This window comes from Barbatula barbatula, assembly GCF_947034865.1.
Source record: "Barbatula barbatula genome assembly, chromosome: 13".
Lineage (NCBI taxonomy): Eukaryota > Metazoa > Chordata > Actinopteri > Cypriniformes > Nemacheilidae > Barbatula > Barbatula barbatula.
This window is the reverse complement of record NC_136776.1, coordinates 20,158,235-20,181,091: the sequence shown is the minus strand read 5'-3', so window position 1 is coordinate 20,181,091 and position 22,857 is coordinate 20,158,235. Positions and strand designations below refer to the sequence as shown.

Here is a 22,857-nt window from a genome sequence, read left to right as displayed (position 1 = left end):
AGTACAGTCGATGACAACTTGAGCCATCAGAACGTGTTTACGCCGGCTGGCGAATGTGCTTTTAAAAGTTGGTTTCAACCTTATCATCGAGATATCTAAAGGCACGTTTTTGTTTTAAGTTATCATGATTAAAGGCCATCAATGCCATTTCAGCCGACATGGAGATGATGCTGGAGCTGGCACCCAATTTTGGAGACGGTCGTCACTGCAGAACTCGACATGCAGGGTGCGTGGTTGGATCCAGATCAGACTTCACTGGGCCACGTGCCCGATATAAATCTGCTGTGCCCCAGTATAAATGTCAAAGTTTAGGTTGCTTTAAAATAACTGTTCCGTTGGAGTCAACAAAGTTTGAAAATTACTATTTTACTTAAATATAAAATAGGCTACAACATGTTAAACTTGAAAACAAAGTGTTTGCTGGACGTTTGTACTTCACGGTGCAAGCAATGTTCCTAAAGGGTCAAAGTTGTGACCTCCGCATTGGCACATTGGGATATGAAACGGCTCAAATGAAAGCAACCTGGTGTGAAAGGAAACTGCAACCTCCACACACACAAAGATATATATTGACTTCAGAGAGACAAACAGATTTTTTCATTATGATGTAGTTGTACTACTGCAGACCCTCAATACACGTCTATTGTTGTTCCTGGCCTCCGGCATTCCGAACACACTGAACTCGAAAAATCTTACATTTCACAGCTTAGATCTGTGTTTGTAGCACAAACAGAAAATATTTCTGGAAAGAAATAAATTGTGAACTGTTGCATGCATCGCTAAATACTGTAAAAAACAGATGTCAACGCCAAAATCTATAAGTCTATAATCAATTTAAAACATGTTGAACACGTTTACTTAAAAGAGTCTAAACATCAGCTTTGATGAAACTGGTCATTTAATGGCTTGCTTTAATCTTGAGACATCATAAGGTTATCTTACATGGATGATGTCGAGAAAGCTTTTATATAACACGAGGATCTGTAAAAAACGCTTGAATAAAATAGCCGGAAAGCGTTTCTAAATGCAAGCAGTGTGTATAAAAGACCCAAAAAACGAGCAAAATGATATATGAAAGAAAAAATATGTAAATGCAGAGGGAGGAACTTCAAAGCTCTCCGTGTAAGAAAGACTCACCACATGATGAAGATTCATCCGATTGATCCCCGCAGTCGTCATCACGGTCGCAGCGCCAGTTCTCAGGGATGCATCGTCCGTTCTGACAGGCAAACTGACCCGGCTGACAGGTTTGGGCTATGCGAAGGAAATAAAACAATCTCATCCTTTGCATCTTGTATTACAGACAGGGTTCACTTTTTTGAAGGCCAAGCAAAGCAAGGAGAACAACAGTTAAACTTGAATGACCGGAAAAGCCTTGATCACGGTCTAACACAAAGGTTGTTGAAAAGGTTGGCAGATGGTCTGCACACAATTGGAAGCACTTGTGAATACAAAAAAGTAGAAGTCCGGAAGACGTTATTGGAGGAAAAACGAAGTGTCCCTTCGATCAGACGCAGATGAAAACACTTTAGTTTAAAAGTAAGAGCTTTGGTGACAAGAAAGATTTCAATCTGTAACTCAAACGTATAAATGGCTGCGTACGGACTAGGCTTTTGGCGCTTTTTGGAAACCCGACACAAAAATCTATTTTTTTGTGTTCTCAGGCCTCTATTATTTTGGGATGTACCGTTCCCGGAGCGATGTTGAGATTCTAGCGGCATCTAGTGGTGAGGTTGCGAATGGCAACCAACGGCTCACTCCGCCCCTTCTTTCAAAGCACTACGGTGGCTGACACAGGCATGCGATGCTGTCACGTTTACGCTTGTTTGCCGTAGGAGATAACGTATTTACAAAACGCGCTCCGTAGAGCAGTTTGTCCATTTAGGGCTACCGTAGAAACAAAATGGCGAATTCCATGCAGGGGGGCCCGCGGTGTGTGTGTGGATAGAAATAGCTCATTCTAAGGTAATAAAAACATAACGCTACGTCATGTAAGGTCTTTATACACCTCTGAAGACATAGTAATGTATATTATATTGCCTTTCTGTCACGCTGGACCTTTAAATCAATGATTGACAACCAAGAACTCGATTTCTCAATTTTTTTATAGCGTCTGAAAGTCAGTCATGGTGTTGTTTTCATCCGATGTTCTGCTGGTAAGGAACTGCAGACCGCGAGGAAGCTGCAGGTGTCTAAATAACCTTTGAAGGTCAGGATGTGTTGTTTTAACACAGCTTTGAAAGGAGGCTAACTGAACATATAGCCAAACAGGTGCAGATCTGAATTCTGAAAGGGTAAAAGAACACACAAGTTCGGTTGTTGAACGATTCATCAAAAATATGATCAATTATGAGACTTTATATTGACGGCGTGATTGATGAATGGCAAGAAAAGTTCATTAGGGTTTCGCTAACATGCCTAAAGTTTACATTTGGTTTCATTTAAACCTGTTTTGTCATTACGTTTGGTTTCCAAAGGTGTTTGACGCACTGCTAATGAGAAAGTTGCCTTGGAGATAGTCTGAGCACCGTCCGGGGGTCTTCAGCGTGCCAAAAAAGCCTCTTAATGATCTGACTGAGCTTAGCAGAACCATGCAAAACCTTTTTATTTTCTTTACCCGTACGTCTGCCTGCGAGCCTTGCTATTACCGTCCTTTTAATTAAACGTAATTTCCCCCCCCCCCTGGTTTCAAGATTAATTATTTCCCTCAAGATGTCATTCTGAAATTCAAGTGACCTTGTTTTTTATTCGTTAAAAAGTTTAACAAGGAGGTTGAATAATATAAATGATCAAGAAACGATAATGTGAAAGCACCGACGGCACAGCGCCATTTTAATGGCATTTTGATAACTATTGTTAAGTCTTTCATGACTACAACTGATAGAACAAATCGGTTGCTTGTCAATAAGTAGATTTGAGGGTAAAAGTGTTCCTGCGTTGTTTTCCATCCAAATCGTGCCCGTCATCACAAAGGCACAAAACAAAAGCAGCATTCGCATTTTCTATTCATCTTTAAAGCATAAATTATTAAACGTCAGGTTGCGTGACAAGTTATACATTAAAAACAACTCAAACGATAAATTCAGAACACATCCTAAATCTAAAATCTTCCTCGTCTTCCTTTTGGATAGAAGACTACAGACCTCTTTGGATGAAGTAAACGACGTTGGTCCATCAGAACGTCAGGTTTCATTTTTTTTAAACAATATACACAAACATTTGAAGAAAATACAAACCAAGAGAATATGTATAACATATTTAAGATATTAAACGAGTATCTTCAAGGTTTAAGACTTTAAGAAATACTAATAATAAATCAATTAGGACTGTCATATATTGAATTATTTGCGATTAATCGCATCCAGAATAAAAGTTTGTGTTTAAATATGTCCGTGTACTGTGCATTTATAAAAACATACACATACAGTACATTTAAATAATTAAGAAGAAAATTGGAAACATTTAGATGGAATTAAAATGATTGTTGACTATAAATAATTGCATTATTTCCTAAATATGTATACATATACTGTTTAAAAATTAATACGGAAGTGCTTATAAACTGCAAGCTGGCACAAATATTTATTTACACCGCTAACGCTCTTCCCATTGATTCTCTTGAAATTCTTCAGCAAAAATCAGATTAGCAAATGGCATTACCAACAAAGGAGAACATTGTCTCCGGCCTATCTAAATGAAATCAACCTGTGCCTTCAAGCCAAATGTGTGAAAATCGTCTACGCCGCTGTTATCAAGTGTCCAAAGCTCTGACTACACAGGTCTGAAGACACAACGCATCTTAAACACAACCTCTTTACTACAATATTGATGTCTTGGTTTATCCTTACATCATGGAAACCCTCGGGGGAAGACATTGCTGGATATTTACACATCACAGCTGTAAGAAACCATTCCACATATTTGTTGTCTCAAACTGGGTGGCAAACCTTCCGGTAGGTATAAATTCGAGTGAATCGCCATCCGAGAATCTCTCACGGAGGACCTGAGCTCACCGGAGCATAACGGACGCATGCCACATGTAAATCCCACCAAGTGTATGATGAATTACGATGGCAAACCTAGTTCCATCAGGCACATAGCCGGTTTCGACCAGGGGGACGCGCAGGCCATCCTGCGGGAAATTATATGAGAGGTGTCGTGCAAAACGCGTCTTCCTTTTGGAGCAACGTATTCTCTGATGGCGCTAGCTTTGAGAGAACGTAGCCTACAGCGAGTGACGCGTCTCCCAGCGGAGGGGCTGTTTTGTGGGGTTGTTCCGGATGGCTGGGTGCGTATACGGGGCCTCCATGTAGGACAGGGCTCTTGGGTGAAGCTCACCTGAGCATGTGCGGTTGGACTCATCTTCGTTGCTTCCGCAGTCGTTGGTTCCGTCGCACAACCATCTCTTTGGGATGCAGCGGTTGTTCAGGCATTTAAATTGGTCCGCTGGGCAGCTGCGATTGGCTGACAAAACAAACATCTCGGTTAGTCCGTAAAAATCACTTTGAATTCCTAACAGACAAGATGGACTACACAAATTTATTTTAATAAATCTGGGAGTTCAGATTTCATCAAAGGTGGTTATTTATGTAGCGCTTTTTATCATTTATATTGTAGCACATCTGCTTTGCAGAAAACATACAGTTAGGTTTAAATAAATAAATAAATATATAGATAATAAACAATAATAAAAAGTATGTATTAAAATGTATAAAATAACATAATATTTTTATATATATTGTAATGATACTATATTATTAGTATCTTTAATAACGTGGCGTATTAGTATCTTTTAGTATCTTTAGATACTTTACAATAAATTGGTGAAAATAATAATAATAAATAATGGAATACTTATTAATATTGTTATTAGTATTAGTATTATTATTTTAAGTAATAAATAGTAGGTTTAAGTAAATAATAACAATAATGTATTTATTAAATCATATGTAATAAATAGGTTTTGAAAAATGTAATTTTTTTTGTTTTACAGGTTATTACATGTTTTATGTGTTATGTGTTAAACCTACAGCATAGATGCGGCTCTTCATCGCTGCCGTCCGAGCAGTCATCATCGCCGTCACACTTCCACGAGAGCTGAATGCAACGCTGGTTTCTGCATTGGAACTCCGCTGGACCGCAGCGTTTCGTCTCAGTGACCTCTGAGGGAGCTAAAACAAGCAAGAAATACGTGTCAAGGGAACAATGTATAAATCCTTTCTCGATCCATCAATGAAAAGACGTCCTAAAAAAGAATCCACACATGCTTTCAATGGATTCAAAGACAGACACGATCATAAACACAAATCCGCATGGGGCTCAGAGCCAAACCGCGGGTTGAGCTGAGATATTTACATCCCCGCTGGAATTGGAAATCGATAGACATATTTAGCATTACACAAACACGTGTGATCTGCCGTCATGTTTTCGTTTAGCGCTAACACTATTGACTAGTTTGTGTGGTTTTTTTATGCTGAATATACTAAGTGACATAATGGAAAAATACTTTTATTGTGAAACAGGATTCATTTGTGAGTGGGGCTACCCACTGTGACCCTGTAGCATCATTTTGACAAACACACACGGTTTCAGTATCACACCTTCTGGACGTGGAGGTAACAATAACTCTACTTCTTCAGAGATCGACAGAAGCTTACACGTGCAACTGATGTTGTCTTTCTCCAGATGCTGGCCGTCTGCGCAGGCGCACACAAAGCCCGCAGGTGTGGCGAGGCACAGAGCCGAGGGGCTGCATCCACCATGATTTGCAGAACACTGGTTATTACCTGAGAGAGAACGAGAGTGAGGTAATACGATCAATTTTATGCCATTTACAGAACGCTCACTTATTGATCAAGAACATAAAAAATCTGTCCTCCCTGTATTAGCCCGATTTATGCTGTTAAGCTTATAACAAAGATGTATAATTTACAAACTCATGGAGATATCAGTTTGACTCCATTTGACAAAAAAGACCTTGTACGAAACCTGCAGTTTATGTTTCAAACAGAGATGGCGATAGAGAGGCAAACTGCATTGCAACTTACATGCGATACAAACGTATGTGCAACATGAATGCAATTCTCGCTTTTGTCCGAAAATGCATTTTCGCATCTACAGAGAAAAATAAAACTCATTCATTTGATCTCTTCCTAAAGGGTACGATAAACATTTGATGCGAATACGATAGTTTAAACTGAAGGCACTGATCGTTTCATAAAAAACCAATTCCTGGCGAATGATACCTCATCTCCGCTGCTGTCCAGTCATCCAAAAACAAATAGAGTCATAGAGAGCTAATGTACCGCGAACTCTATACAAACTCTATTTCCGAACCGAGCTTCTGGACGCTCACAAAATGACAAATACTGAACATTAAAGCAGTTGCCTTTCTTCATTATTTACAGTACGACTCTAAAACCAAATGGAAGACCAAATGGAAAATCTGGGATTTAAACGCAAAAATAAACAAGGTTTGAAAAAACTCCCAAAGCCCTTTTACAATAGCCTGACATGTTTTGTCAATATGGTTTCTTAGGGATTTGAAGAACAAAAAAGAACATAATTTCGCCTCTCAGCTGAAAGCTCAGGGTGGTCATTATGTATTCAGCGCAGCAGTGTGTTCCGCTTGACTGTGTCACGTTAGCGTGTCTATTCGCCGCTCAGTGTTGAGTGCTTCGCTGGGCAGTGTGGTCTCCCGCAGTTTTCCAGACCCCCTGTGTAAAACAATGCCAGGTGCTCACAGCTTTCAGTGGCTGTCATTAAAGTGTAGATGACATCTGGAGAACGTCACAAGTATATACTGTATATAAGTCTGCTTGATAAGAATATCAGACTATGAATTACAATCATTGATCATCTCGACCCATCCTAAACGCAAAAACATGATGAATGAGAGGATTCCCCTTTGAAGTCCCATTAATAAGCGCGACTGTTTAAATGTAACATGGGATGAAAGAACGCTGTTTAAGATTTATTCGTATTTGTGCATTTACCGTATGCTTTTATCCAAGCCAAAAGATTTTTGAGAACCAAACCCATGACCACAATGTTCTTCCATCCGAGTTTTCCAGATAATGATGTCACTGAAACAGCAGCATGTGTCACGGTTCAACCTCAATGACGACCACGATTTATAAATCGTTCCACCTGTGCCCACAATGGATGGGTCACATCCGATCACACCATTGTCTGACTGCTATTAAAGGGACAGTTCACTCAAATATTAAGATGTTTTCATCATTTACTGGTCTTTACAACTCTGTATGACTTCCTTTCTTCTGCAGAACACAAACATTTTTATTTTGGAGAACGTTGACAACATTGACCCCCAGAGACCATTGTATGAACACAAAACCACCGAGAACCAAGACGTCAATTTCTATCGATGGCATTACAATGAACAACCCCGTTAAGAACAAAATACTACTTTGGAGAGCCACAAATAATGGCTCAGTTCATTGAAACAAAAAGGCTAATCTAAGCCCAGAACCTGGAAATGTCAAAGCATACACATTGCCTCCAAATGACTCCAAATTGGTTGTAAAATACAACCCATCGTTCTTTGATCTGATGTCCAAAATTGCTTGGATCTTGAACTCTTAAGGTTAAAATTACCATTGAATAGCCAACTCTGGGAAAATCCAAAGCAGAGAATTTATTCAAATTCAGGTACTTGCCGCTGCGTCATTACTTATATAAAATTCAGCTTTTTAAAAGGGGAACGCATGCGGTGTAGTATATTTCATTTCTATATAATGTAAAGCAAGTGCGTTCAGGCTCTCCGCAAAGCAAAGCGGGCACGAAATGGAAAGAAACACAGCTGCCGTGCCAGAAATAAACCGTAAAATAGCAGTTTTCCATGCTTTTCTTTTTTTACCGTATTTCAAAAAGAAATGAATTTAGAATAAAAATAAAAGTTTTGTTTTATTATACTTGGAAAATCCTGTAGAAATATTCTGTGTAAGGTCTCCTCACCAAAAGTCTTTCGAGCCGCCAGAAGGTTAGGTTGAGTCGAAGTACAACTTCATTCATTTAATATTGATTTGTTTGCTTTTTCGTATTCTTTGTGGTCCAATATCGACAATCCATATTTACCTTTCTGGCTCTGTGGATCGTACACCTGAATCCCGAAGAGAGGTGGTCTTTCCGCCCGCATTAGCATCACATCATTGGAGGACAAATCCAGACGGAATATCGAAGCGTTCATGTAATCAGTCCAGAAGACGTAATTTTGGTAATGTGCGATCCCAAATGGGTGATTCAACTCCTTTCCGCTGTACACCACCTGTGTAAAGTAGATCACATCTGTTAGCCAGTCGAAAAAAAAAAAAACGAGTAAACAGCAGAAGAACAGAGGGTGTGTGAGGACGAAAGAACTCACTCACTCATTTACTAACCGTTCTGTGGCTGCCGTTGAGGTAGATTTTCTCGATGTGGTCGTAGTAGGCGTCGCACCAGTACATGGCGTTGGACGAGTGGTCGAGCGTGAGGCCGTTGGGCCACAGCATGTTGGACGTGACGAAGATCTGACGGTGGGTTCCATCCAGCCAGGCCTTCTCGATCCGTCCTCGGCTGTCGATGAGCTCATCTTCCTCCCAGTCTGTCCAATACATCCATCTGAGGGACCCGATGAGAAATACCATCTTCAAGTCATTCAAATAGACCCGAATTATGATATTTTGAAGAAAGTTGGCAAGCAAACCACATTGTCCCCCGTTGACTTCCATTGTAGGGACACAAAACAACTCAGACATTTTTCTAAATATCTTCTTTCAATGAAGAAAAAGTCACATAGATTTATTTTTATCAGGATTTAAGGCATTTTTTTATTGAAGTCTTACAAGGTCGATTCACCTCTCCTGCATTTTTTTCAACCCATAAACGTAACAGGGTAACACGGCCTTTGGCACGTTTGATCACAGCTTAACATAACATGACACTCCCCCTTCATTTCGTATTCGGTGACCTGTTGAATGATTCATAAAGCGGGGCTTTGAGTGACAGCACCTGCTGTGAGCGAGTGATGGGAAGCAAATGCGAACAGGACACAAAGTCATAATCCAACATCTTATCGTGTTAGTACAGACGGAAATGACACGCCTACATGAGAAAGCGAAGGACAGAGAAGAATTCTTAAAGGTATAAATGAGGTAAAATGACATTAAGGGAGATTATGTCAGGATAAGTAATTGAGAGCACCAACGGATCATTTATTCGCCTTATACATTTCAAATCTGTATGACTTTCTTCTTCCGAACACAAAAGAAGATATTCTGAAGAATGTTGGTAACCAAACAACACTTTCCCCCATTGACTTCCACTGTATGGACACATTTCTCAAAATATCGAATCATATACAGGCTTTGAGCAGCACAGACCGAACAGACGCAACTAAAATATAAGTAGAAACCTGTCTTTAAACTTCTAAACCTCTTATGTCAGGCTTTCCTGTTCTGCCATGGCAGCGGTTTACAGTAGAAGACCTTCTAAATATCCTTTAAGCGTTTCTGAGCAATGACATCAAATAAGGATGCTCGATTTAGCTGCTTTGACAGCATACTCTTCCTCTCTCTCTCTCTCTCTCTCTCTTATTTCTTCACTTATATTTGAATTAACAATATTATACAATAAATGTGTAGCGAGTGCCTCAGAAACTAACGTGTTTATAAAAATCAGGGTAATACTCAATATTTTAGACATTTATCATTGTATTACCTTAGTATGTTCTTAACTGGTACCACGGTATTATCATGTTTTCCATGTTTACTGTGGTAATACCATGTTTTTGGACTATGATTGTATTACCATAGTATTTTCTTCACTAGTATCATGGTAATACCAAACTTATATTATTGCATTCCTTCTCAAGCGGCACCAAGGGTTTACCATGATTCTTCATGTTAACATGGTAATACCATGTTTTTGACATCACGGTAATACTATGTTTTCTGAGATTTGCTATAGGATAGTATTATCATAGGAATTTCTTTGGTACAGTTATAAAAACATTTCAATATCATCAAGGTCCTATGGTATTATCACATTTTAGGCATTATCCTTCAGAAATATTTGTAATATGCAATAACTCGGTGTGAGTTGTGTACATGTTTTGGACTTGGCTAACATAGTAATACCATGATTGTATTTTTTGTATACGTTCATGATGATGCAGGCTTCTCTGATGTCTAAGCCCAAAGGGCCAAAATTCCCATCCATAGTTTTGTTCAAGGCATAAGCCTGCTGAAATCCCCCCAGAAGAAGCCTTTAAATGCTGCTGTAAGCAGGACCGGCATCGTGAGCTTACCCATTCAGAGGATCCACAACAATAGCTCTCGGATGAGACATATTTCCCTCCAAAAGGGTTTTCCTGGTCTGCGAGGGCCGATCCAGCCGAGCCGCGTTGATGGTCTTTCTATAACCGTCATTTGTCCAGAACAGGTTATTACCGATCCAGTCTACCGAGATGCCCTCCACGTTATCCAGCTCTGGAGAACGGAGAGGGAAAATAAATCGAGAAAATGTTGTTCTTTCTGCTCGTGAACGTCAGCGACAGCTCGATTAATCACTGTCCTACTCCAGTTCTTCCCTCTGAAATTATGCAGTATCGACCGACGAGCTTCCCCGACGACTGAATAGCACAAAACGTATGATAAATAACTTCCCATTTGGAAAACAACGGCAGGAGACGCCGTGGAGTACAGGTGGCCTGATTTTGCCGCACCGTACGGATGATTCATTACCAAGCCTGACCAAAGATGAATTCGTTTGAGAAAATGTAAGAGCGATTTATGCAATAAAACGCCAGTAGGACTCGAGAAATCTATAAGAACGATAAACTCATGAAGTGCAAGGTACATAATGTTCTCCTGCAAAAATGCCAAAGATCACATACCATCTTTCAGGATCGTTTCCCGACCCGTCCCGTCGACTTTCTGACGTCCGATCAGGAAGCTCGTGGTGTCGGCGAAGTAGACGTAGCCGCTCTCTGCGTGAAAGTCCAGCGCGCGGGGGCTCACCAGCCCCTCGATCTGAATCAGGGGCTCGTCGCCAGACTTGATATTCATATCCAGACCTCGTATAACCCCGGGTCGTCCTTTTCCATAAAACAGGAACAGCTCGTTCTTCGGCTCTGCGAAGACACGATTAAGCGAGTAAACAAACGCAGCGGCGTAACGTAATAAGCCTTCCACTACAATACTGTCAGAGCTTAATTAATTGACATAATTAGCTCCCGTTTTCAATTCAGTTCTGCAAATTAAAGCCGTTGACAAAAAGGGATCCAAAGCGAACGGCTCCGGCTAATTACATTAGCTTAATTAAAACCAGAATTAGTTCCACTGATTCGCTTCTATCGCATCCATCATCTTTCAGCGCAAAACAGTTACATTGTGTTTGTAATTGTGCGAGAGCGAGGGGTACGCGCGCGTGTTTGTGTAATACAAACCTGGGAAAAATAGGATGCTTTCCGGGGGGCATGTGTTTGGCGCTAATGTGTTGGAAACGTATTAGCTACAGACAGGAATGGGATAAATGGGATGACTTATATTATTATGGCAGGGAGGTGGGCTTCGGGGATACCGAGGAGAAGATGGTGAGAGAGAGAGAGAGAGAGAGAGAGGAACCCAACCGGAACCAATGGTGCAAAGCATATGAGGTGTTATTGAACTTCATGATAAGACACACACAAATACGGACAACATGATATGAACGATTTGATTTCATGGTAGCAGCATATGCAGTACATCACAGTATGTGTATAGTTTTTTTAAGTAAAGAAAATAAATAATTCAATCTCTTAATAATCATTTTCTTATCGGTAGCCTTTTTTTATTTATTTTGTAATTAAACAAACAAGTTTTAATGGTTTGTTTTGGTACATTTCCAGGCGTTCTAACTCGAAAACGCTTGAATATGCTTTTAAAAGGTGATATTGAAAATAAAGCATATTTATTTGTATTTAATAATAATAATAATAATAACAATTATAATAATAATGTAGTTTTATTAAATAATAATAATAATAATACATTTTGCATCATAATAGATTATTTATTATTATTATTATTAATAATCTATTGAATTGTGGAAAAAAACACTAAGCACTAAGCTAAAGGCTTGTCCACCCCGGGACAATAACAGCACGCGTGACTAAACAAAGGATGCCAATGTGAGTTTGCACACCGACAAACTTGTAAAAGCGAGTCGTAATAGCGTCATTTAAAAAAACCGCCTCTGGCTCGTTTTTTGGGGTTCGAGGTGCCGCGTTGAAAACTGGCCTACCAATGAGATTGCCGCTTTTGTTCATGCGCCTGGAGCAGCTGAAGCAACAGTAAAACACGTCTTTGAGGCGCTCAAGCACAGAACGGTCTTGCCGAGCACACATTAATGAAGAGGAAGCAAGATTCATTCTTCTTCTGTGCGACAAGCGAGTGTCAGAAGCATAAACTTGCGCAACTCCACCTCGTGCACCGGGGTATTTCTGTTCTTCATTAAGCGCCATCTATGTCAGGGAGTTTTCAATTATTCACCCTTCTGTGGTTCCTAACCTGTGTGTGACCCTTTCTTCTGTGGAACACAAAAGAAGATATTTTGAGAAATGTCTCTGTGGTTTTTCGATAATGAAAGTCTATGGGATGCAATGTTGTTTGTTTTGAACGTTCTTCAAAATGTCTTCTTTTATGTTCTGCACGAGAAAGTCGTACAGGTTTGGAATGCCATCATGGTCAGTGAACGACAAAATCATTTATTTCAGGTGAACTATCCCTTCAACCAGATGACAGACATCACATTTAATCACAAGTTCACAAATGACACGCAACGGCTAAGGGCACCCAGCTGTGAAGCGCTGACTGATACGAATCGCAAAACAGGCATTACTGAGCAAAGCATGTTGGGTATTAAAAGCCAGGACCCTCTGAGACACGGATCGACCTCGCATCTGGACTCGTTTTGAAGAAACACAACATGCCAAAGGCTACACGGACCATGTTATTCAACTCATGTTAAAACTCAATACCGTAACCTTTTACCTCATGACCGCTCCACAAGGAATGCTGCACCTTTATGTGAAGGAAAATACAAATCTCGCACATGCAAGCATGCGCGCACGCACACACAATCTCTGATAGTCAATGATCCTATTGCCACGACACAAAAACAAATCACTTTCCTGTGTTATACGCCTTAACGCTCTCGACGCGCGCTATTAATCAGACAAACGTGTCCATTTTTCAGCGTCCCGTGGCACCATAAATCTGCTCATACATTTTCATTTCGCCAAAGCCCACGAGGGCCATCCATCTGATATATGGCTTCAGATAGCAGCACCCTATTCCTTAGGGGAATACCCTCAAATCTATTTACATGAGAGACCCGCATCCCACAGCTAATCAGACACCCGGGAGAGGAGACGACTCGGGCGAGAGAGTGAGGGAGAGGGACACTCACTTTTGCAGGACTTCCCATCGCTGGAGAGGACGTGACCGGTCCGGCAGCGGCACACGTGTGATTTGTAGTGCTGGCTTAGGAGACAGATATGGGAACAGCCGCCTTTTCGGCCTTGCAGGTCGGGGCTGCACGCGTGAGTCCTGACTGCAGAGAGAGAGGTTCGAATGTAAAGCTTGATGATATGCAACACAGAGTTATTATAGCTGGTTTTATTATGTAATTTATTATGTAAGAATGATCTTTTGCAATTTTTGCTTTGTTTTGTTTCATCATTTTGTAAGTCGCTTTGGATAAAAGCATCTGCGAAATAACCTAATTTATTATTATTTTCTTTTGCTTTATAGGTTAAATTTATTTCAATTTATTTGTATTTTTTAATAATTTTATTTTCAGGAAATAATACCTTAATTAATGATGTTAATGCGTGTTTAGGTTTAAACACTTATTTTAAATAATACTTGTTTTGTTTTGTTCAAATAACATTCAAGTCTTTCAATTATTTGATTTGAATTAATAGAAATATTTGAATAGTTTTAGGTTTAAGGGAGTATTTGAGTCAGAGAAATACTTCTTTCTGAAATCTACTAAAAGAAAAAAGCAAAGTGGAAAACTAAAGACAAAAAACTAAATTAGTTTTTGCTTCGTATCAGCTTGCTATATTTTATTATTCATTTATTTATGTTTGTTGTGTAACATTCTGAAACACGTTACCTGTAGGTTGAGCCAGTCTGTGATAAACCCGGACTGTTCTGGCACTTTCCAAAGTGGCGATGGTGTTTACATCACTGGTGTTAAAGCGGTTTATTCTAAATACATCCACCTTGCTCTCTCTGGACGGTTCGGAGCACGTCGCAAACAGGTAATCTTCAAAGAGAGCTAATCCGTACAGGTGCGACACCTGAAGAAAACAACACAAGCAAAGAACGAATTCGTTTAGAAGCCAAGTTACTAGTTTCAGTTTAGTTACAAACACATCTGCTTATACTTGTTACGCTAATCCAACTAAGGTGATGCAACGCTCTATGAATAAACAGTGGCCTTGACAAACACGAGCCGAAATATGCATGTATCTTTGATGTCACATCTGTGCTATAAAATACCAGTGGCTACCTCTGAGGCTTTGATTTCTAAAAAACACAGAGGCGAAGTTCATATCAGGTTATCTTTCACTACCAGCTCAGAGAAAAGTACCGATATAGCCTTCGATGGAGTCCCAGGACACATGCTTGAGCTGAACCTTGCAGGAAATGGATGAGCAAATCAATATAGTGCGCACACAAAAAAGTTTGTGAAGTCGGGACTCTGCAAGGTCAAATCACTGTATAATCATTCAGGCGATAAGTTCAGACAGGAGACAGTGGAACAGAAACAGTGTCAAAGCAAAAACAAGCCGTAATGCTGCATGCATGCATCTATAAACGGACTGGTTGTGTATGCGGCGCAGTCTTTGTTCAAAGTGCATCGTCATTGCTCACGGCCATTAAGTTTGTTTCAATAAAAAATACAGAATATTGTGAATATTAAATATTCATAGTATGTACTCACAGACATGACTGAAGCAGTCAATTCGTTAGAAGAAGAAATGCTAAATTATATTAGCATTACAACGGCATGTTTTGACACAAAATGTTGCTTTTAGGCCAATGCAAGACGTTAATCGGAAAACACATCCAACTTGGCGGTGGTCACCGTCATCGTATACAAAAGCATGGCTTCCTTTTAGCAATTTCAAGCATCCAGCCAATAAACAAACAACTTTTAAGCACCATGGAAAACCCAAAAAATAAATGGCAAGCAAGTGTAAAATAATCAAAAACACAAGCGGTAGCTGGAAGTTGAGTGGATTCTATTCCATGTTTTTTTTAAGATACAAACGCTCTTTTTCAACAGCGACAATTGCTCAAAACATCCATTAAACTGTGAAAACTTGCAGACAAACTCCTCCCGGGGGGGCTGAGTGGAATTTGTACACTTTCCTAAGTATCGTATTAGTTAACAGCAGATGTCTCATAAGGCTGATGAACAGTCAGGAATGAATTATGAATTGTTTTTTAGAAACTGCACGATGTTGACGGCACCCTTGGCTCACTTTGTGAATTGTGGACGAAATTTTAGCTGGATTTATGAAGTTTTGAATTTTGGATCTTCATACTTCTGGGTCCGTTTCAGGGGTTGCAGGAGAGAGGTCGAAACTTCACAGCCTTCAGAATAAACTGCTTTAGGAGTTATTTAAATATGCGTCATTCATCACAGGTTTACTGGAGACTGTTAAAGTATCTAGGCAAAAAATAAACAGAAACGTGTTTTGATGGCTGGAGGTAACTCAACTTTGAAGAGATAGTTCACCTTAAAATGAAATTCACTCTTATTTGGTTGAAAACCTGTATATGACTTTCTATAACGAACACAAAAAAATGTGTCCATACAATGGAAGTCAATGGGATCGATTGGTTTTCAACATTCTCAAAACTTTTTTGCAGAATTATTTTATTTACTCCATTAAAGAAAAGAGAAAGTCATTCCAGTTAGGAATGACATGAAGGTATACGTGATTAAGTGTAATTTAATGTAGCGTAACCTAGCGCAGCATAACATAGCGTAACTTATGGTAGCCAGACGTAGCGTAATGCAGCGTAACGTATCATATCATAATGTGATTTATCGTATTGTAGGGTAGCGAGGCGTAACACGGCATAACACAACGAAGCGCAACTTAACTAGGGCTGTCAAGGTTAAAATATTTAACGCAATTAACACACTATCCGTATATATTTAACATCCTTTATCGAGTGTTACATTATATAAATTTGTGTAAACGCCTTTTAACCATTTCAGCGCAATTTGAAACCGTTTTCCTTTTACGCTTTCAATATAGACAGACAGCTCTAGCTGTGGGACGCGGCACATCGCAACGCGGCAGCAGTCCCGTCTGGTGAATACAGTCAAAGGCTAAAGGCTGCGTCAGTGGATCTCCGCTAGACAGCGCATCAGTACTAAGTTGTCTTTCGTGCTTGAATAAACTAAAACACACAAGATTATGTCACAAAGCCCGTTTTGTCTCGCATTTTCGTAAATAAAATCAACTTTAAAAAGTTTTGAATATGGGAAAGGGCGTCAGATCGGTTTGGGGGGGCTCTTAAAGGGGACGCATTCTTAAACCTGCTGCTGTGACTCCTGTCACTAATGTTAATCAAAGAACAAAAGAAAAGAGGAACTCAATGAGTTTTGTAGCTTTAAATCTGTATTTAATGTAGAATTTTGCATTAAGGACAATTTCTGTCTGACACGAGAGCTCTCGGTTATACTGTACTTCAATGTTAAATGGCTATAATGAATGTTAAAATGAAGAAAAAAAATCAATTTAATGGAGACATCGCAGAACTAATATCAGATTTATAATAATGTTGTTATAGAAATCTGTTTCTACATTAATTTGGAGATTAAATGTGTGACATTATTTGAATGTAAAAGTACATAACAAAATGAAATCAAAAATAATAATAAAACAAACGATTTCTTACCGAGGCACCTTGGATGATCGTGTGTCTATTATTGCCATTGTAATCTACAACTTCGATATAATCCAGATACGCATCCGCCCAGTAGACCAGTTTCTTAACCAAGTCCAACGTCACAGTGGTCGGCTGTTCGGTTCTGTGCTCCACTATCCTCGTCCGATTGCTTCCGTCCATGTTGCAGCGTTCCACTTTGGCTACTGTCCCATAATCTGTGAAAAATAGTTTTCTGAGAAGGGCGGAGACAAGAAATCGAATTAGTTTTAAACTCGCACAGCACTTTAAAAAATGCAACGTGTACAAGACCCTCAAAGTGTCTCAATGCAAGTCGTACCACAAAAATGTTCTGATGGCTATTTAATATATAATCCATCCACTCGCATCCATTACTGCTCTGCGAAACCGTGTTGTGGCCAAACTGAAAGCTTGCAGTAACAACAGCGCAATTAAATCAAGCCGTCGTGTGTAAGAGTTGAATGAATGGGCCGCAGTATGATATTACTCTTCATACTAACACATACTGACAGCAGAATAAGAAAGGGGGGGTTCATAAGCATTGCTCTTTACACAACAGCACTCGGAGTTCCAAATCCCAGCTCAGTTTTGGCATCGAAACTGTCCTTGTCATTTGAAAGCGCCAAAGTGTCCCCAACAGCACACAAAACTCAGCCCCGCATACAAATCGGGGTTTACCGAGAGAGCCGCTGCTGGGGTTTCTAGCGGCACAGAAACGTAGATGACTGTTCATCAGATAAGAGCGAGGAATTTTGAATCAGGGTTTCTAACTTAGCTGAGGTTGTGAATCGTGTTGAGCTGTATATCTTTACATAGGTCAACGAATGATGAAGGGGTTTTTTTGGAAAGGTCTGTCAGAGGTCATTCTGGTGGCTACGATTGGACCGTTAGTTTCCTGTAACCTCTTTTGGTATGATAAGACTTTAGCAACCTTATATAAAGTGAGCAGTACAGCCAAAATATCAATAGATAAATGATGTCGATAATGAATACATTTAAGAATAAATGATGTCAACGATACGCAATGATGTACATTTCCTGGTCAATAGCTAGTGAAATTAAGCAATCCGTAAAAAAAACACCATGTATCAAAATCAGAATACAGCTAAATCAAAATAAAATAATGTTGAAATTAATTAAATAAGGTAAATCAAAATAAATAAAGCAATCTGTAAAAAATTACACATTTTTATATGATTATATATAATTTAATTATTAAAATATTAATTATTAAATATATACATATTTTTTCTTCTAATATATATATATTTTTTTTAATTCAAGCTGTCGAGTACAATTTTGCTGATAAAGTCATTTTTGACTTTTAAATATCAGTATGCTAACTGATATGCAAAAGCTACGAAAAAATGTGTTGTTCCCTCCATATTCATTTTATTTTACAACAAATGTTTCCGTAGTAGCGTGTTATTTACCATCACACCATCAGGGGAACAAAATAAACACATCTGATGGCTTTTCTAAGCCCGCTTACCCCATTATGGGATCCAGCGCCAGGCCTTTTGGGTTCTGGATGTCGAGGTCGATAATTGTAACACACGCATCTCCATGTTCGCTACAAACAAATATCCGGTCATTGACTCTGTCTACAAAGTAAAAGTTTCCCGTCAACCAGTCGACGGCCATGTGTTCCACATCTGCATTTTTGGGAAAAGACAAAATGTACATTAATCGCAAATGCGGACTTGTGGTAGATCTGGTGGTTAGGAGCGATTAAAAATGCATGCGCGCTTCAAAGCCTAAACGGCATTCACCGACTTGACATGCACACTCGACACACTTGGCCATCTGACATTAAAATACTTCATTAGCGGATAATTACACACTTCAGGAGTTAAAAGGGTGAAAATAAACCACGCTCGAGAAAATTAAAAACGGCTAATGAGAATATTTACGCGGACGCTAAACATTCAGGTTCACGAGAACTTCAAAGGACCTTAGTTTGCGCTGAATAAAACATCAAAGTTACGAACCATCCGCTCTGAGGATAGACGCGTATACTTACTCTGTAAGTTCTGACCTATCCTTATCTGATGTTTTTCAGAAAATCCTTTAAGTTTGGTTACGCGGGCGCACCACAGCTGGCCCGTGTGCTCTGCCGTCGAGAGCCAACAGAGAGATTCCTCTCTGTACATAAAGTCCAATATTTGAGTCCCGTTCGTCTCCATGGACTTCAGATTTGGCATAGACGAACCGTTGAGGTAAATAAGCGATACAGAATTCTTATTTGCTGTTATGAGAAAGGGAGGTTTATCGCCGGGATCTGAAAAGGAAAGCAGAACACACATTTATCATTTTGAATAAATCATGAAAAAGTAATATACATAGACAGACAGATATGCATAAATAAAGCCATTATTTATGCTTGCGATATTAGGGCTTGACTATGCACTTCTGGCCTTGGAAGAAAAAAAAAAAGAAAAACATTTTTATAAAGAAACTTATTATAGTCTTACTAGTTTACTTTTATGTTCACTAACAGTGTCCAACAATGCATCACACTTCTTGCTAAAGACTCAATTTAACAGCCGGCATTTTATGACTCTTACATAGACGTTTCCAAGAAATGTTTAATGTGACCTTTATATAACAAAAAGGGAAAAAAAACAACACGAAGCTGAAAAGTCGAAATATCTTATCGTATCATTTCCATATCTCAAACGCACATCAATATACATGTAGATCTATTGTTTCCCACCTCTCTCAACGCAAAATAAATCTGTACGCAAGATTTCACTCACATCCACACTCCTTTAAAACACAGGATTATTATCCCGCTCGCTTGTAAAAAACAGCCTAATTGGCGTGACAGGAATTGTGCGCGAGTAAACTTCGTGACTGGCTTGCGTTATTTTTCCGCCTTTTGCGCTAATGAACGGAGACCATGAAGAGCAATTAACTGCGAGCGTGTAATCATCTCTAAATTTGATAGACAGGCAGGTCTGGATGAGCCCTGATTGACTTCTCATTAAAAGCTTCCCTGTTTATCTTTCTCATGTAGCCCAGCTCACCGGCGGCCATTTGCATATTGATGACTTTAAGTGTAAGTGACACTCGTACGAAGCGAGAAGCAGCGTCAACTACGATGTAATCGGCAACGTCTGTCGTTATACAGGCACTTTGCTTTCCCTCGACAATTAAAAATCATCGGGGCTGTCTTAAGGATGATAGGGTAGCTTTATTTTAAATGTTTAGCGACTGGCGAGTGTGATGCTTCTTGGTTAGTTTATCAGGACTTTTATTTGTAAAACTATTACAATACCAAGCACATTGTTTTTTTTACTTCTCTTCTTCTTGTAATGCTGGGATTTAAGTCAGGCAACGAGTAATTTAGTACTAGGGATGCACCGATACCAGTAGCGGGCTCGATACTAAGATCATGTACTACCAAAGACCGATACCTCATGTGACATAATGAAAGAGATTTGCTGTGAAATTTGCTTTGAAAGTTTGTGAAAAGCACATACAATTGTTTATTTGGTGGAGTAGTTTGTAATTATGGAGCTACTTTATTTTTATTTGTCTCGCTGTGTTGCGAAAAGGTACAGGCATCGGAATCGGCGAGCACCAGAAAAAACAATATCGGTACTTGTACTCGGCCTTTAAAAAATGGTATCGGTGCAACCCTATTTATTACAAATAAAACTATCATAAAATAAAACAAGGATACAAATACAACTTTGCAAAACATACTCAGAAACGCAACACAAAAGGTAAAACAGTGATTAAAAAACATTATCAACAAATTAAAAGTTTTTATACAACTGAGTACCAAGAGGAAAGGCAAAACTGGCGTAAAGTTTTAACCCCAGTTTAGCAGCACCATAGCAACAATCCGAAACAGATTAGCATTGTGGAGCTAGTTTTGCATAGCTACACCAAACGCTTTTCTCAACAATGGGTTGTAAAATCTATGCTAACCGCTACGCCACATGATCCAAAAACTTATGATATCCAAATCAAGTTGGCCTAGTCGTGCATGCCCCCGACATGTCAAGGCGACTCAAGCAAGTTTGCCGAACTTTTGATTTATGTGCGAGCTAGTTTATTTTCGGACTTAAAACGCTGAAATAATAGTAAAAACATGTATTTTACTCAGACCAGAAATAACACGGATGATAAATGAACTCACCTGTTTTGGCTTTGCAGGATCGTCTGTTGGCCTGCAGGCTGAAGCCATCTGTGCAACTGCATCTGTACGATCCCTGCGTGTTCATACAGATCTGACTGCATGTCCCATAATCTCTGCATTCATCACGATCTGAAGGTAACAGCGGGGCTATTTATTAAACGCTAAATGCGCTCAAACATGCCTACATATATAAACCCAACTCCTAATGCAGACGTTCTGCGAAAAACTGTCAAAATGCCTGAATATGGAACTGAGAGCTGTAGGTGTGGAGAGGGATTGGTTTGTTGGTAAATCGCTGTTTTGGTCAACAGTATAATTTATTATGAAATTACGACTCTTTTTCAAAACTTTGGACTCTCTATCGCCACCTCTGTTTCAAACATAACATTGCAGGTTGTGTACATATCTTTACTGTAAGTCCACTGAAGTCAAACTGAAATTTCTCTTCAAATCGTACACATCCAAATTTAAATATAAATATTTCATTGATATCAGCATAATATTTCTTACACATATTTTTGTATATATATATATATATATATATGAAGAGTTTGGTTCCAAAATGAGATAACTTTCACCCAACCATAATGAACCTGGTTTTGACCATAGTCAAACCTCTACCGAAGCGGTGCAACATTTCATATGTTTAACTAAATTTGGTTCAAACTGATCTGAGTTAGAGATGGTCATGACCTTACCTCGACACCTCGTCCCGTCGTCTTCTAGCTCAAAACCATCCCCGCAGAAACAGGACGTCCCGTTCCTCATGACAACACAGTCGAACTGACAACTCCGCTCCTGGCAGCTACGCACCAACTCTACAATAAAAAACACACATTTACCATTTATTCAAATAAACAAAGTTATGAAACAATCCCCATCAGCCCCACCCACTTTAAAACGTGGGTCATCCGATGGTAAAATTTTGGATCAACCAATGGCAAACAAAGGGAGTGTCAGAGAAATAAATTGGACAGTTCGCTTAGTGACGCTAGTGGCTCAGAAATGACACTTTTTCTCTTTTTAACAGTCACTGCGTGATGTCTATAAAGATGTCACAATCTTAATGTCCCTGGGCCATTTCACCATCGTGAACGTGCATTTGCATTCTCCCAACCCCTCCGTGGGAGAGCAATGTCATCTTGCAGCTTTCTCCAGCGCCGAAATCATTTTTTTACAATTTGAGCAGATGCGTCCTCATTACGAGAACATGATTCAGCGCTTTTAAAGCGCCACTTCAGGCTCGTTTCCTCAGACCCGTTTCTTTAGCGCCGCTGTCAATATGCAACAGTAAAGTGCGATTTTAGGGCCCATTGTGTGATATTTATCACCTGTGGAGCGCTCACCGCCTCATAATGAGGGACGGTTTGACGGCCGCGTTCCCAAGCCCTCTGGAGCGGCAAACGCAGGTCACCCTGTCTTTATTTATCGATCCAGGGATTCGGGTGAAAAATCACAGCGATTTACAAATGCTCGCACGGCATGCAATCCGTTTCAGTTAGTTCTAAAGCCTATATTCGACGTTTTCATTCATCGAGGGGCGTGGCTTACAGGTCACCTTGTCGCGTGTATCGTTTGGAAGTTTGTGGCGGTACAAGTTCGGACACGAATGAGCAGGTATTGATAGTTTTTAAATATCTGTTCGAGAGAGAGAGAGAGAGAGAGAGAGAGAGAAAAAGAGAGCGAGAGAAACCGCTGGTGTGTATTCACTGTGTGCAGCCCCATTAA

The 22,857-nt window shown here is 39.6% G+C and overlaps 1 protein-coding gene across 1 annotated transcript in view; it reads right to left on the bottom strand.

The window, feature by feature from the left end:
• Positions 1-22,857, bottom strand: part of lrp1ba (low density lipoprotein receptor-related protein 1Ba) — a gene marked incomplete at its 5' end in the record, with an annotated part of 152,716 nt that overhangs the window by 94,363 nt on the left and 35,496 nt on the right. Inside the window, 15 exons of the mRNA XM_079471794.1 lie at positions 1,138-1,254; positions 4,339-4,464; positions 5,031-5,171; positions 5,658-5,786; positions 8,098-8,287; positions 8,400-8,619; positions 10,307-10,487; positions 10,895-11,131; positions 13,450-13,593; positions 14,161-14,347; positions 16,971-17,193; positions 18,472-18,634; positions 19,003-19,260; positions 21,130-21,258; positions 21,828-21,947. Coding sequence (XP_079327920.1) covers positions 1,138-1,254; positions 4,339-4,464; positions 5,031-5,171; positions 5,658-5,786; positions 8,098-8,287; positions 8,400-8,619; positions 10,307-10,487; positions 10,895-11,131; positions 13,450-13,593; positions 14,161-14,347; positions 16,971-17,193; positions 18,472-18,634; positions 19,003-19,260; positions 21,130-21,258; positions 21,828-21,947 — 2,565 coding nt within the window. The remainder of the gene's footprint in view (positions 1-1,137; positions 1,255-4,338; positions 4,465-5,030; positions 5,172-5,657; positions 5,787-8,097; positions 8,288-8,399; positions 8,620-10,306; positions 10,488-10,894; positions 11,132-13,449; positions 13,594-14,160; positions 14,348-16,970; positions 17,194-18,471; positions 18,635-19,002; positions 19,261-21,129; positions 21,259-21,827; positions 21,948-22,857) is intronic.